This window comes from Dermacentor silvarum, chromosome 4, assembly GCF_013339745.2.
Source record: "Dermacentor silvarum isolate Dsil-2018 chromosome 4, BIME_Dsil_1.4, whole genome shotgun sequence".
Lineage (NCBI taxonomy): Eukaryota > Metazoa > Arthropoda > Arachnida > Ixodida > Ixodidae > Dermacentor > Dermacentor silvarum.
This window is the reverse complement of record NC_051157.2, coordinates 36,223,949-36,240,888: the sequence shown is the minus strand read 5'-3', so window position 1 is coordinate 36,240,888 and position 16,940 is coordinate 36,223,949. Positions and strand designations below refer to the sequence as shown.

The 16,940-nt window shown below is 46.7% G+C and overlaps 1 protein-coding gene across 2 annotated transcripts in view; it reads left to right on the top strand.

Moving 5' to 3' along the window:
* The first annotated feature begins 151 nt into the window (after positions 1 to 151).
* The window catches only part of LOC119449781 (RNA-binding protein 26-like), an 86,198-nt gene continuing 69,409 nt past the window's right edge, over positions 152 to 16,940 (top strand). For both annotated transcript variants that reach the window (XM_037713044.2, XM_037713043.2), the window contains exons 1-3: positions 152 to 487; positions 1,415 to 1,533; positions 5,917 to 6,341. In XM_037713044.2, the coding sequence (XP_037568972.1) occupies positions 429 to 487; positions 1,415 to 1,533; positions 5,917 to 6,341 (603 nt within the window). In that variant the 5' untranslated portion in view covers positions 152 to 428. The remainder of the gene's footprint in view (positions 488 to 1,414; positions 1,534 to 5,916; positions 6,342 to 16,940) is intronic.

Genomic DNA, 16,940 nt, shown 5'->3' with positions numbered 1-16,940 from the left:
TACGTTGTTATTTAAAAAATACAAAAATAAAATATACTAGTAGTAATATAGTTATATTAAACTGTTACAAAGTGGTTATACAAAATTTTATTTGAGTAAATAAAACATATTTATACTTTCTTTCGTTTCAGGTATTTGAAACACCCCACATCGCCATCTTCATATCGGGTGTGCGAATCCGTGTGTTCAAGCTATTCCTATTCACAATATGACTACGCACGAGGATTGAAAATGTGAACTATGGACGGCACTGAAAATATATGAAACAGTTGAGGAACTGTTGCAACGTGCCCAGTGTCTTGAAAGGCAGTTGTGACAATCGAGCCTTTCAAAAAAATCATAGACACTACTTGTATATTAGGCTTAGGTGCTTCGTACTGCGCTTATAGCCAACATTAAAAGCAGGCGTACGCAAATCATCGGCAACGATGATAATCGAGAACGCAGATGCGCTGAAAAGCTGGCTTACGGGCTGCCTAGAACACATGTAAGTAACGAGAGTTTTGCTGTCCTTGCGTGAGCAAGGCGCCTCTTTCGACAGTTACTGTCCACGTACCCAGAAACGAGCTAAATTCTCGTTTATTTGTTCGCTGGACAAGGAAAACGTATTGTCGCATACGTGTATGTTTATCTTACGACCTGTTCTTGAAGTTTGTAGCCCAGAAAAGCTGCTAGTGCTCACGGTGACCTCTATTCTCGCTGTGGTCCTGTGTAGTGGCTTTGTAAACACAGCTGTCCATACCTGATCGCAGTTTCTGAACCTTTGAGTGTGGTCTGGAAACTAACGTCCGGTGCGATGTGGCACACGGCTCGCCTTATTCACGCCTCAAGAAGTAGCCGATCTCGCTGTATATCTTTTCAAGGTGGTCTGCATTACGCGTACGCAGAATTTGCCTGCTAAAATGATGTCATTTTCTCTGCCGGAGCCAACGTTTTCAAACCCGGACACATATTTGCGTAGTACCATCAACCACATATCTGCATCCTACGCTTGAAATTGTGAGCCAGCTACATTTCCGATCAGTAGTGGTATCTATTTGCCGATACCTGTTGCTTGAGTCGTTGCTACAGCCCTCTAAACCAAACGACGTGATGGTGCTTGATCTTTCGGACTCGCCAAATTACGGAATTACGGCAGCAGTTGAGTTTTTATTGCTTGCGCGTTGATACCTTAATTGGAAAGTATTCAAGACAGTGCCAAGTAGTTTACCATCGTTCATGCACTCAGATAAATCGTAGAAGTCCCGAAACATGCCAGAAGTGATATAAGGTACACTGTTACTGTTGTAAACCTACGATGAAATTTGCAAGACGAAGCTTTATGCTAGCGGTTCTTCCACCTGTGCAATCAGCTGGGCCACTGTTAGGGGAAGCTGCATTTCCTGCCGGTGCTCAACGCATTTTCAATTTGTAGGTGTGATGCTGATCCCGCTGCTCTTGCAAAGTATGTCATGGCGCTTGTGAAAAAGGACAAAAGCGAGAAGGAGCTCAAAGACATCTGCTTGGATCAGCTTGACGTCTTTCTTCAAAAAGGCAAGATTGACCTTTGGTTGCTGCTGCCAGTTATTGCCTCTGTCTGTTCTCTCATGTCTTCCCGAATAGTGTCATGTGATACAGATTTTTGTGGGTGGTATGTGTGAGCAACAGTGGAACAGTGTGTTTAGGACCAAGTGGTCATTGAAGTGCGTCCTTGTTTCTGTCACGAGATTTCTGCGCTTGGTGTAGTTTCGGGCGCTGAGGTGTCGCAGAACTGGAATGCAAAGCAAAAAATCAACATGGGATGAGATACATGATACTTCCCGTTTCTGCGACGATGGTCGTAGGGTCATCATAGGCATAATATAGTCAGTAGCTGAAAAATATGTATGCTTATAAGTTTATCTTCCATAGTTTTGGCAATGTTCAGGTAGCGAAACTTCACCTTTGAAACAGTCTCATCCCTTCAGGTTCATTGATGCAGCATCATGAGTAGATCTGAAAACAAATGCTTGTGCACAGTACGGAGGCTTATAGTCCACACACTGGTGTTGTGTCTGCATAATGCATTTTATTTAATCTGTAGAGCATGTTGGTAAAAAGCCCATAGCTGTTGTACGTAACGTAGTGCTACACTCATGCAGGCACATGCATGCTCTGTGACAGCTGTCTTCTGATGAATATGCATGAACCCATTTCATGTTAGTACCTTCAATGACAATTGAAATCAGCAGCCATAAATATCTGGGAGATCTGTTTGTTCCATCGACAGAGCTTGCATAAATCAGCTGATGGAGATTGTGGATTTCTGTCTTGATTGTTTGAACTGCTTGTGTGGCACAGGCACAGTATGGATGATAGTGCAGTGTACCGGCACTACTGGTGTTTGTGGATGCATAAACAAGCAAGCAGTAGGCTCATTAATGGAGTGAACACTAGTGCAGCCAAGGTGGCTAAGGGCTTTGTTGTGGTTCAATATGAGAACAGAGATATAGCACTTCACAACAGTCCGGACTGGCTGACGTTGATATGTCAGACTGATACACAGTTGTGCTCATTGATTGATTTTTTAGATCGGACATGGCGAGACCATTAGTTTCTTTAAATGAATTTAGCATTAAAAATCATTTAGCCATTAACCCTTTAGGGATGGCGATATATACAAATACGCGAAGGAAACATTTATTTTTCATTGAAATGTGTAACATACTCAGAGAATAAAGGTAGTCAACAAAAAGAAAAAAATATATATATTTTGCAGTAGCTTTTTTAGCAATAGATGGAAAACACCAGGCAGAACACGGAAAGCGAGCTTCATCCCAAGTCACCTATGACTTTGTGTGAAACTTGTTAAGGCTGTTGTCAACCTTTGTGAGACAGAGGTGTACTTTACGTTTTTTGTACATTGCCTGTGTGATACCACTGCAGCCGAGGATGTTGCATCTATCTTCTCCTCTGACCGTGCTTTAACAAAAAGCAAGTCACGTGCGAAACTTCTTCCTCCTCCTCTGTTCTTGCTCTAATCCAACAAATGACACCTGTTGCTGAGTGTTGATCGAATACATTTAGCCAGAAACTTCATACTCAATACTGAAACTCCGCAAGAAAAATAAAATTTCTGGTGTGTTGCCTGTAGGCAACACTCGTCCATAAAGAGTTAAGGGGGAGCTTTAGCTTGGGCCCAACTCCGACGCAGCCTATTCAAATACATGTAAAACGTAGAAACGCTTTTCTGAGATAACCCCTGAACCGATTTTAATGAAATTTGTTGCATTTGAGAGAGAAAGTTAAATTCTAACGACTGAAGCGGAACTTCGATTTAGGGCTTGGATTCTGTTAAAAGAATTTGCGAAAGCTCGAAAAAAAAATAGAAGCACGAAGTTTACAAATTAATAGCTCTGCATCAAGAACAGATATCACAGTTCGATAAAAACTATCCATTAGGTAATTCAAAGCAGACAAATTCATTATGTCAATTTATATCTTGCATGATTTCATTACGTTGTATACAAGGGTTCTGCAAAAGCTGTATTTCCATAGGATAGTATAGGAATAAACTTTATTGTCCAACAGTTATGGCTGTTGGTGCCCGGGGCTAGGCTGCCAGGGCTCCATTGCCGGAGAAAAATCTTCCGAGATCCTCGGCAATGGCCCTGGCCCGCTGGACGGCCAAGTTAGAGTTGTAAACTTGATAGTTTTGTTTTCTCAAAACTTGCGATATTTGCCAATTTTTAATAAATAATTCACGGCCTGAATCGAAAATTCGAAACCAACAGTCATTAGATTTTACGTCTTTCATTTAAATGCAACAAACCTCGTCAAACTTGGTGCTGTGGTTTCCGAGAAAAACGAGTTCTCCTTTTACATGTATTTAGATAGGAGCACCCAAGCTAAAGCTTCCTCTAAAGGCTCATTCACACCGGCAACTTGAGGAGGTCGCGCGACCATTTGCGACTCGCGAACAAAAAGCGACCGAAGGCGACTGATGTTCACACCGGCAAACCCGGCTGAGCGCGACCTGCAAGTCGCAATCCCGGACATTCTCGTTCTTCAGCAAGAATTCTAGGGATCTACGCAGTTAGCACGCACTTCGCTGGCACTGTGTAAATTGGTTTCGCGTTCTGGCAACAGCCATGGATTTTAAATCGAGCGATGGCTGGATTTTGATTCGAGCGAACAGGAAGACGTCGTCCCTGTGCTGATGTGCTCCGCCGGGGTGTCAGCTGTGGCAGCGCGGAAACCTCCGAAGAAAATGCGACGCTCGTGGGTGCGCCCGTGCCTCCGCTCGCGTGAAGTGACCGGCCACGCAAGCCGCCTCCTGCCCGAACTTTGTGCGCATGACGAGTATTATCGAGAGCAAGTTGTAATTTCTCGTTCGCATTGCGTGTTATTCGTTGCATAATATTAAAGCAAAGCTGTTCACCCACTGTTCACCTTTGGGTGGCGTGTTCATCCAACAAACGGCAGCTGGAAAATGGTTTGTGTTGTGCTTTCTTTTCCTGCTGTTTACCTTCCCACGAATGCGACCGCGTACATTCGACACGTTGCTGCAACTGCTGTGTCCCAAAATCACAAGACAAGACACCAATTACCGGCCTGTAGCCTGCATATCGTGACGCGGACATTGCATTTGGCGTGGACGACGAAACTCATCACTTTCGGGGCGGCACTGATTGGTTGAGCAGCTTTTGCGACCACGGTCGCGCAACTGAAAAATAGCGCAGTGAGCGACTGGCCCAAAATGGTCGCTTTTCGAGAAAAGCGACCATTTGCGACTGGTCGCTTTGCGACCAACTTGGTCGCGCGACCACTGTCAGTCGCCGGTGTGAATGAGCCATTGAGTGCATTATGAATGACAGTGTGGTAGTACTACTCAGCAGAATCTTGTATAGCATGGGTGTAGAAAGCAAATGAAAAATATTTTCGGTTGATACTTGATAGAAAAGTTACTGCACGACAAGAAAGAGGTAGAGAAAAATCATATAAAATGAGCACGAAGACAAGAGAAAAGGTACACAGAATGGAATGCTGCTTTTGCTTCGGTGAAACACTTATTTGCTATTGCAAATGTAAACTGCATAAATCTAGCTTCATAGTGCTTGTAAGTTGGCTGGTTGATTTTCCACTGACATAATTGTTTGTTTGAATAATTATTGGAGATCTAGAGGGTCACTTTCTGAACACTAAGTATGCACTCTATGTTTAGTATTCAATTCCCTTGTGTGTGTCCCTCTTGATTGTTTCTATGCAACATTACACTGCAGTGGAAACCTAGCTTCCTTTATCTTGGTTTACTGTCCCTAAAATGGGGTCCGCCACCAGGCCCTTTAGAGAAAATTGGTTATATGCTGGAAGTTGTAAACCTCCCTCCAGGGCGTATACTACAGGAAAAAATTTTTTAGAAAGAGTTCAGTAGGTATAGTGGATATAAAGACATACAAAATGTTGTGAGGCGATGGTACAAGGAGGCGAGCTACCCTGGCCTCAGCATAGGCGGGAAGTGCCGCGCCTTGACTACTAGTGTTTGCAAGGATGCATGCATGGTGGGAAGTTGAGGGCCTGTCACATGCCCCATCATTTTTCTCTCTCTGTCTCCCTTTCTGTGCGGTGCATATCCGATCGCAGTTTTGTGTGTGTCCCTCGTAATTGTTTCTATGCAACATTACAGCATTCCTGCTGGCAATTCCTGCTTCAGGCAGGACCCATGATGTAGTATGCGAGACCTTTGGTGTCTCTGCTTGCGAGATGACTTGCTATTCTGCAAACAAGGGCGTGCAGGTTTTTGTTCGAATTTTCAACAGCTTTCACGGTATACACGGATGTAATAGTCTGCAGACAGGACTATCACTGCACGATTTTGTACCATGCTTGTTTTCTTGCAGTGCTCTAACCAGTGACAGTCCTTTCAACCTTGTGTTATCCCTGATTCCTTATGCGCAGAAACGAAGCCCTTTGTGGACATGCTGTTTGAGACCCTGTCAAACAAGTCGTACCTCCAAGGGAAGCCTTATGTGCCAGGTGGAAGTGTACCCGCGCCCTTGCCTGGTGCTGTGCCCAGCTCTCCTCAACAGCCGCCACCACTGCCGCCGCCCCAGGTCTCCTCAGTCGCACTGGTGCAGCAGTCCAGCATGGCGCCATCTGTGCCTCCCCCTGTGCTGCTGGCTGTGCCGGCGCATAAGGAGGGCGCAGGGGGGCTTGGAGCCGCGGGGCTGGCCCCCGCTCCACTGCCACGGGTTGCTGCGGAAGCCTCTTCCCTGCCCACTTCAGCTGCGCTGGGTGGCAGCAAGCCCACGGGGACAGCCGCAAACACTGCCGCTGCCATACCTGTGGCGGCAGCCACTGTTGTACCTGTTCGCAAGGACGAGGTGAGCTAGCTCAAAAATGAAAAAAAAAAAACTTTTTTTTTTTTTCAATTTCAGTTTATTATTCATTCAGGATACATACAGTGTAGACAGCTTATAACGCAAGTCGCCGGAGTCACGAATATCCGCACTATAACCAAAGCAACAAATTTCAAGGCCCGCACATATGCAAAACATGTGCACCGAGCCGCCACGCGTATGCGACAGTCGAGGAATGCAACTAGAACGTTTGCATTCAATTTACAGTCGAATCTCGTTAATTCGAACCAAATCACGCGGCGGCGCCTCCGACCGGCATTGCGCCGGCACCGCCATAGAGTAAAAGCTTAGAAGAGACCCCTCAATGTCGCACGCGAACAAAAAAAAAAAAAAAAATCTCGCGGAGGAAATTTTACCCTCTCTCAAATGGCAAGGTCGCCGATTCTACATTGCGCTGGAACATGTGTGTACATGCCGACGTCTCAGCCACGCTACCGCAGCCACGCGTAGAGAATGGTAGTGAACCCTTCTTTCTCCTTTATGCTTCCTCTACTTTCTAGTCACGTGTTGACCTTGCACGCTGCGGCTACGGCGCAGAGGGAAGCAGCGGCGCTGTTCCACGGTCTCCGCGTGCGCCCTTCGCCGTGCTGTGCCGGCGCCGCCCGCTCCCTGAAGTTTTGTTTACTGCCGTTATCGTGAAGCGAGCGTTGGATGGCATTGGCAGTTTCGCGGCCCTCGCTCGCTATGCGCGCCGTGATATTTCATGACTCGCACTCAAGATTCTGGTTTCAGCCTCACTGGCTGTTCATTCGCACCACGTGCCCTTCTCCTCCACTTCGTCTCTCTTCCTCGAGCACTCCTTGGGGCGCCCGTTTGAGGGGAGCGTTCGCCGTCTCTGCTGACTTCCGTACTCCCAGGCAGCCGCACTGTAACCGGTATTTCCTTTCCCGCAACTGCACTATAAGTGATACTGTATACATGGGGTACTATGGGGAAATGAACGGGAGTCTGAAAAGGACCGCACTATATCCGGTCCTGCACTATAAGCGGTTACGTTATAAGTGGTCTATACTGTAGTTGGTTGTTAGTAATTTTAGTAATATACAGGCGAGGGTCCCAATGTCATACGACTGCAGCGGGACCCTCGGTTAACAAGAAGATTGGTACGAAATGATTAATTGATAGAGCAGTATAAAAATTATGCAATCTACAAGTAAATAAATAGTGGACATAGTAGTGGAAAGGAATCAAACATGTAACAAAAAAAATTATGCACATTATCAATCTAAATTATACAAACCTATTTAACAAATGAAGTACACGCTTATATGCAAAGTAAATAAACAGGACAACCAGTTATACAAAATGAAACTTTTAAGTTCATACTTGAATGCATGCAAGGTTGATGATGATTTAAGTGCATAGGGTAAGTTATTCCAAAATGTAATCGCCGAAAAGTAGTAAGGTGTCATTTTGCCATAGTTCGTGTTACATTTAGGTAATAGAAAGTTGTGATTATGGGGGGGGGGCAAACCTAGTGCTATTGGTATTTGTGAGCAACCTAGAGTCTAATAATTGAAATGCAAGCTGTTTGTTAAGTGAATAGAATAATAAGTAAATTAAATTTGAACAAACCAGATACAGGAAGAATGAAGTTAGCCTGAAGGAGCGGAGAAGCATTAGAGTAAGAACTCTTGGTAATAATGCGAATGGCCTGGTTCTGAATGTGCTGGATGGACGAAAGGTGACAATTATATGTATTTCCCCACGAAGTAATGCCATATGTCATGTGACTATGTATGAAGGCAAAGTATAAAGACAATAAGGCGTGAACAGAAAAAAATGGGACAAGATTTAATGAGAGCTCTTATACCAAAAGCAGTTTTTTGTTTCACGTAAGCAATATGTTTATTGAACTTCAAGTGCGGGTCTAATTTTATGCCAAGGAAAGATACATATTCAGCCGCTGGGATTAAATTATGGTCTATGGATACTTGGAGTAGATAAATTTTGAGGCGTTACTATATTTGAAATTTTAATTACGAATTGAGAAATCTCGTTTTGAATAAAATTGGTTGATTTGAAAATTCGGTATCGAATTATGGCTGAACGTACAGGATCCTATGGTTATTGGAGAGTGCTTGGCCTGGAAAAGGTCCATGTGTGTGGTCCATTGTTCAGTAGGAGTGCCTATTAAAAACAAACACAGAACTGTGGCGGTCTTTCACATTTTGTTCATTTGTAAGGGTCCCACTTAAGGTGTGAGGCCAAGTCAAAATTGCAATTTTTTTTTTTTTCAAAATGTAAACTTTTCATTTTCCGCTTTCTTAGATGAGGAATTTATTCTCCATCATTTTGCTGAAAAAAGTATCTTCCTACGCAGTTTCTTTCAAAAGATGCATAAAAAAAGGTAAACCCACCCAGCGTCTACGAAAGCGCAACTGAAAGTGCCAGTTTTCTGTGAAACAGAAAAAAAATGGCCTGGTTTGCAGTTTGCTGGTTATTTAAGAATCGTATCGCGTAAAAAGTGTAACAATGCCATAATAACATTTTCAACATTTTATTTATCAATTGAAATAATAAACGCCTCACCAGGTGGACGTGCAATGTTTTGCACATGTTGTTTACGTTCTGGAGGCTGCACGCGCGTTAAAGGAGCAGCGAATTGTTTGATGAATGTGTTTACTCTCTCTCGCTTACTTTTTTTTACTGGCAGCCACGGAATGGGGGAGTTTAGAGCTCAAAGACGCACAAAATGAAAGTTTGCCGGCAATCAGTACAAGGCGACGGACATGGAGACATACTGCAAATGCCTGTAATACTGCAAAGCAAGCTAGAAAAAAAAAAGGAAGCCGAGGTGCCACACGAGCAAAATCAGACAAGAGCAAGATCCGAGACGGAACTGGCTACAAATATAGGGGATTTTAGCTCTCCTGATCATCTTATGTAAGCGCTATGCTTTGAAATCGTTTTGGTGATTTTCTCAGAACCCATCTTTTTGCGATTTCTTCAAACGCAAACATTCATAACTTTTTCCCTAATAAAGATTTTTTTGTGAACCTTGGCACAGTTTTTTCTCACATTATTGGGTGTGCAATGGACCTCAACAAGTAAAATCGTGCCACAAGTTTTGATATGGATGCCTTTTACACCAAGGCACTCCCAATGGAAGCACACATGTTTTTGGTTATTTCATCACTATGCTTCGGTAATTCATCTGATCTCAGTAATTTTGGTTCATTGCACAGATCAAAGCCTCTCCTATACCACCGCCAAAAATTGTTTTTTTATCGAGTTAAATTAGAGTTATGACTGCTGGCGTGAGACCCACATTTAATTAAAATTTTCAAATAATTAAAATATTACAAAAATAATGCACACTTTTAAAGGCTCACATGGGCCTAAAAACGTGTGCTTTATGATGTAGCCCAATAATTTGTATTGTTTATCCTTTTTTAAACTTTTTTTCCTGGCACTTAGCCTCATACCTTAAAATGATTTCGAAATAGTGTTGTGTGTAAAATATTTTTATTTTTTCCCACATTTCTTGCTCGTGTTATTTAACACTTTCATGACCGCAGGAAAAGCTAGTTTTCGGTTGGTCTAGGAAATATTTTTTTTCCTGCCACAGAAAATGCTTTATGTTAAAGTGTATCATATCAAACTGTAGAGGAAGGAATTATCTTTCCAACAGTATTTATTTCAAACAACATATTTATTAATACTACAAAAAATTATCAAAACAAAAAAATGTAACAAAAACGTAAAAGTTAGCCAAACGTTAATGCTGCTTCGCACAAAATAAACAAAAAATATTCGAGATATACATATTGAACACACGGGCGAAGTGCACTAATCCTGCAAATATAACCTCTGTATGTAAAAAAATTGCTTTAGATATACAGTGGAACCTCGATGATACGAATCTCACGGGGTCACAAAAAATATTCGTATTAGCTGAAATTCGTATCATCGAAACACAATTAAAACTAGCTAAATTAAAGAGTCAGAGGTGAACTCACTCAGGCACATGCACGTAAAAAGCATTTACAGTATAGATCACTTATAACGTAACCGTTTATAGTGAAGAACTGGCTACAATGCGGCCTTTTCCGACTCCCGTTTACCCTCCCATAGAACTCCATGTATACGCATACCGCTTACAGTGCAGCCGCGTGAGACGAAATACCGGTTATAGTGCGGCTTCTGCGGTAAAATCTCGCCGACAAGGGCGGTAGCGAGCACGCTTCTCAACGAGGTGCGCCCACCGATGGGAGAGGAGATCAACGAGGGCGATAAAATCGTCGCTGCGCACCGTATGTGCCAGTAAAAGCGCACGGGGGATGCACGCCTTCACGGAGAGCGAACGCACAGCAGAGAGAAAACGCGACTTCCGTGGCGCGAGAGGCCGTGGGGGTAAGGGAGGGAGGGGGAGGGGGCGTGCTATGTCACCAAATGCGTATCTTGCAACTAGAGTGTACTAGAATATGGTCGAGTGGGACGAGCGGCTGGGGCGGCGCATGCTTTGCAGTGAGGCGCCCGATGTGGAAAAATATTGGGGCAGCGCTGCGGTCGAAGTGGATTGGGCCGCATCAAGGTCGCGCCGTTGGAAACTGCTGGCGATACTGCTCGGCAGGGCCATTCGTACTACTTCGCGCGCTGGTATTTGCATTCAGACTGATCAAATGGGGTTCATAAATGCATATGACATGTATTTATGCCTTAAGAATAAATTCGTTTCCTTTCTCTTCTTTATTTATTTTTTATTATTTTCTAATGCCGCTCGGTGATTGCGCGTGCATTGCGGCCGCAGTGTCGGCTTTCATTCTACTATATTATTGTATAGTATTGTATTTTTTCTTCCTTTGGAGAAAAAAATACGTTTCTCGTTCTTCAAGCAGCATGTATCTCGTGTGTATTGTTGCGCATATAGTTTTCTATCAGTAGGTTTTCCGAAAAGCAGACGAAACAATTGTAACATATGTAACCTTCCTGCTTGCCGCTTCAAACAAGTAAAGCATATCTGCCCCATCCCGCGCCTTGTACTTAGATTTACGGGACTCATTGGTATAGATTAAAAAAACAAATGTAAACTGCAGTGCAACATTCCAATCAAGTTTCCACCTTTCTCGCGTAACAGAATGCGAGTAATTGGTACGGGATCATAAATTTATTGCAGTCGGACCTCGCGCGCCGAAAACGGTTTTAGTTAGCCATTCTATATGCTAATCTTTGGCCGTAAGCCGTACGTGGAATTTTTTTTCCAGTCGATACTTCAAATAAAAAGGAAAGAAAGCCTGCGCGGTAGCCTAATTAGTGCCTATATCGTGGATACGGCGTTGCGCTGCTAATTCGGGAGCTCAAAACCCAAGAATTTGCTTATATTAAAAAAAAAAGAAAGAAAGAAAGAAGCAGGTGGGCTGCGTTCTTCGGCTTATTTCGGGGGGTGTAAACAACATAAATTATTCTTGAGCCTATTTCCCAGAAAAACATGTTACGCTCACCCTATATTTCATGCGTAAATGTAATGCCGTTCCCAAATGTATGACCGCTCAACTCTGCAGCTTGTATATTATAAACAGCTGCGTTCAGTTATCCCGTGCACTATCATAATGACCATAATAAAACAAAGGAACGGCATGTCTCACATACACGTAGAGCTATGTGCAGATCTGTTGCGTTCGTTGAAGATGAGTGTGGTACCACATGGGGCACTCAGTTTTAATGGACTGCAAACATGGTGAGACTGGACCTCCCGTCCGTTAATTCTCTCAGGAACTGCGCCTCTGCGCAACAGCCACGACTCTCCGGCAGCAAAATCATTCGGAATAACAGTCCTCACTTGCATGCAGTCACTCACCTTTCAGATTTCAATAGTGCTGGCATGCGTTACATTTGAACGGAAATGACTATTCGGCGTCGTACAGTATATCAATAACACACACACGCACACACACACACACACGTGCGCACGCGCACACACATGCACACACACACGCGCACGTACGCACACACACACGTACGCACGCACACACACGGCTACCCGCCGTGGTTGCTCAGTGGCTATGGTGTTGGGCTGCTGAGCACGAGGTCGCGGGATCGAATCCCGGCCACGGCGGCCGCATTTCTATGGGGGCGAAATGCGAAAACACCCGTGTACTTAGATTTAGGTGCACATCGTTAAAGAACCCCAGGTGGTCCAAATTTCTGGAGTCCTCCACCACGGCGTACCTCATAATCAGATCGTGGTTTTGGCACGTAAAACCCCATAATTTTTTTTTTATTGGCCGCTCTCAGGGCCACACTTTAATGAACCTCTTTGATGCCAGTTTGGTTCACTGGGTAGGTGCGGCAATGAACCTCTCTAACTTGGGACACTAGCTATGTCTAACTGGGCATCTACCGCTCTTCAATGACTAAATCATTTAAATTTCTCTGTTGGTGGGCGTTGTCGAACACCTGTCATATAAACTCGGCACTCTTGTCAAATGCGCCACCACCGCGTGGCGCATTTGACACATATATATATATATATATATATATATATATATATATATACATAGACATATATAGACATATATACATAGACATATTGACACGTACACATGTTTATCTTTCACTGGTGGCCGCTTTCAACATTGGCTGACAAATGTTAAACGTTATCGCTCGGCGCAGGACGCGCCTGCATTGGAAGCTTCTCGGACGTTATCGATGCTTCTATCCGTCGTCTGTGGTCACCGACGCCCATGTAATCTGATTGTATGAGCGACGCGAATTGTCTAGAACTTTCTGGAAGACACGCGGGAATCAGGGATTAATCTGGAACCTTCGATGACTCAGGTATAAAAGCCGACGCGTTTCGCCGCTGATCAGATTTTCGACGATCGCCGACTGTGTTCGCCGCTATCGTTGTGCTTTGAGTGTACCTTGCTTTTGTGGGCACAGGTTCGCCCAATAAACAACCAGTTTCGTCGTACACAGTTTTACGACTGTTTTCTTCAGCGTCACTACTACGTGACATCTGGTGGAGGTGCTAGTGCGTTCATGCAGCGAACGCCCCCGCAAAGCCGCGATCCAAGCCCGAAACCGGAGGACAACGCCAACGTCACCAAGGACCAGCGAGCTAGCCGTAGGCAGCAAGGACTTCTGCCGGAGTACGGACTTCTTCCCGAGAAGACCACAGCGATCAAGGCCAAGTCAACGACCCCAATGGCAGCCCCAGCGTCCCCCATCCTGCTGCAACAACCTCGGGAGCCCCCGACCTTCCGTGGATCATCGGCTGAAGACCCTGAAACCTGGCTGGAGACATACGAGCGGATCGCGACGTTCAACAAATGGAGCGACGACGACAAGCTACGCCATGTCTATTTTTCGTTGGATGACGCTGCTCGGACCTGGTTTGAGAACAGAGAGACCACCCTGGTTACGTGGGACCTTTTTCGTGAAAACTTCGTGAGGACCTTCGCGAGTGTCGTACGAAAGGAGAGGGCAGAGGTTCTCTTAGAAACCAGGGTGCAATTGCCGAACGAGAACATCGCGATCTTCACGGAGGAGATGTCTCGCCTCTTCCGCCACGCCGACCCCGACATGTCTGAAGAAAAGAAAGTTCGGTTCTTGATGCGGGGTGTCAAAGAGCAACTATTCACCGGATTGATGCGCAACCCGCCCAAGACTGTCACCGAATTTCTTTCCGAGGCCACAACGATCGAGAAGACGCTTGAAATGCGCGCCAGGCAATACAACCGCCGTGCCCTGACCAACTACGCCGATGCTCAAGCTCTAGGCGCCGACGACCTGCGCGAGACCATCAGAGAAGTCGTTCGCGAGGAGCTGCAGAAGCTCTTACCCAGGTCGCAGCCTCAAGTGGCATCTATCGCCGCCGTCGTCAAAGAAGAAGTTCAGCGCTCACTTGGAGTTCCTGATGTGCAGCCGCAATCGCCGCAACCCCAGCCGGAAGCGCTGACTTACGCCGCCGTTGCCCGTCGTCAAGGCCCTCCTTCACGCTCGCACCAGGGCCAAGTAACGCCGCAGTTCCGTCGCCCACCGCCGCCGCCGCAGCCAGCACGCCCGCCCGTCACCCAGCGCAGCTACCCGAGAAAGACGGACATTTGGCGCGCCCCCGACCACCGCCCTCTCTGCTATCACTGCGGGGAAGCTGGTCATGTCTACCGCCGATGCCCATACCGCGAGATGGGCCTACGAGGGTTCGCCGTCAACGCGCCGCGTCCACAGCTTGGCGAGCGGCCACGTGACATCGCCGACTACCTCGCCGGAGCCCAGTGGCAACCACGACGACCCTCACGCTCGCCGTCACCAGGACGTTACCTGTCGCCGCAGCGCCGACCATACACTGGCCCAGCCCGGGGCCGGTCCGTGAGCCCCTATCCGGGAAACTAAAGGCAGCAACCGATGGAGGTGCGGTTGCTGTACGACGCAATGCCGAAGATCCTCCGACGCCGCCGACGACGACGATTCGCGATTCATCACGACGAGATATCAGCACGCCGCCTAGCAACAGCCTTGACAACACTTCGCCGCCGAAAGAAGACCTTCCGACGCGACGTAGCAGCAGCAGAGCAAGCCGACGCAGCCGTGATCCGACGCCACGAATTAACCGCAACGCCAGACGCCGGTCTACCGATCTAGACGTGCTCATCGATGGCCATAACGTCACCGCTCTCGTCGACACTGGAGCCGACTATTCCGTCTTCAGTGGCCCGTTCGCCGCCAAGTTGAAGAAGGTGAAAACAGCCTGGCAAGGACCCGATATCCGGACAGCGGGAGGCCACCTAATAACGCCGACTGGAATCTGCACAGCGCGAGTCACGGTAAACAACCGCACTTACCCGGCGAGCTTCGTAATCCTGCAGCACTGCTCCAGGGATGTCATCCTAGGCATGGACTTTCTAAATCAACACGGTGCAGTCATCGACTTAAGGTCCAAGTCGATAACGCTTTCAACGCACAACGCGATACCACCGCATACAAGCATAAGTTACCATGCCTTGAATGTGCTTGAAGAGCAAGTCACCGTTCCGCCTCGCTCCAGCGTAATGATTTCCGTCGGCACCGAAGTGCCTGCAGACATGGAGGGCGTCATTGAGGGCGATCATCACTTACTGCTCGACCGTGAAATTTGCGTCGCTAGAGGCATAGCTGAGCTACGTGCAGGGAAAGCAACGGTGATGCTCACGAACTTTAGCCCCGAATACAAGCACATTAACAAAGGCACCACGGTCGCCTACATCGAGGAAATAGTACAAGCCAGCAGTGCTTTCGCCTTCACGGATTCCAGTGCACCCGCAACGACGACTATAATACCTGAACCAACTTTCGACGTCAATCAGAACCTTCCCAGGCATAAGAAAGAACGACTAAAAGCTCTGCTCCTGCAATACAAGGATTGCTTCTCGTCGTCGTCAAAAGTTCGACAAACCCCTGTCGCCAAGCACCGCATCATAACCGACGAAAATTCCCGCCCATTGCGTCAGAGCCCGTACCGAGTTTCGGCACGCGAACGCGAGGCCATAAGGCGACAAGTCGACGAAATGCTACGCGACGACATCATCCAGCCGTCCAAGAGTCCGTGGGCGTCCCCCGTGGTGTTAGTGAAGAAGAAGGATGGAACCCTACGTTTCTGCGTCGATTATCGTCGCCTCAACAAGGTCACGAAGAAGGACGTATACCCCCTCCCACGGATTGACGACGCCTTGGATCGACTGTACAATGCAAAGTATTTTTCGTCGATGGACCTCAAAACCGGCTACTGGCAAATCGAAGTCGACGAGAGGGATCGGGAGAAGACGGCCTTTATAACACCAGACGGACTGTTTGAGTTCAAGGTCATGCCGTTTGGTCTTTGCTCGGCACCTGCGACTTTCCAACGCGTCATGGATACAGTACTGGCAGGCTTGAAGTGGCAGACTTGCCTCGTCTATTTGGACGACGTCGTTGTGTTTGCCTCAAGCTTCGAAGAACACCTGCGGCGCCTTGAAACAGTTCTTCAAGCAATCAAAACCTCCGGACTCACGTTAAAGCCAGAAAAGTGCCGCTTCGCGTATGAGGAGCTCTTGTTTTTGGGCCACGTCATCAACAAGTCTGGAGTGCGCCCCGACCCTCAGAAAACTGCGGCCATCTCCAACTTTCCTCTGCCCGCTGACAAGAAGGCAGTGCGTAGATTTCTTGGACTGTGCGCCTATTACAGGCGCTTCGTCAAGGATTTTTCACGGATCGCAGAGCCACTGACGTATCTCACGAAGGCCGACGTCGAGTTCAAGTGGGAGACGCCGCAACTCGAAGCATTTGAAGAACTGAAGCGACGCCTGCAATCGCCGCCAATACTTGCGCATTTCGACGAAAACGCCGATACCGAAGTCCACACCGACGCAAGCAGCGTAGGACTCGGCGCCGTGCTTGTGCAGAGGACTGATGGACTAGAAAGGGTTGTAAGTTACGCTAGCCGGTCGCTATCGAAGGCGGAAGCAAATTATTCCACAACAGAAAAGGAGTGCCTCGCCATCATCTGGGCTACATCAAAGTTTCGTCCCTACCTCTATGGCAGGCCCTTTAAAGTTGTGAGCGACCACCACGCCTTGTGTTGGCTAGCTAACTTGAAGGATCCTT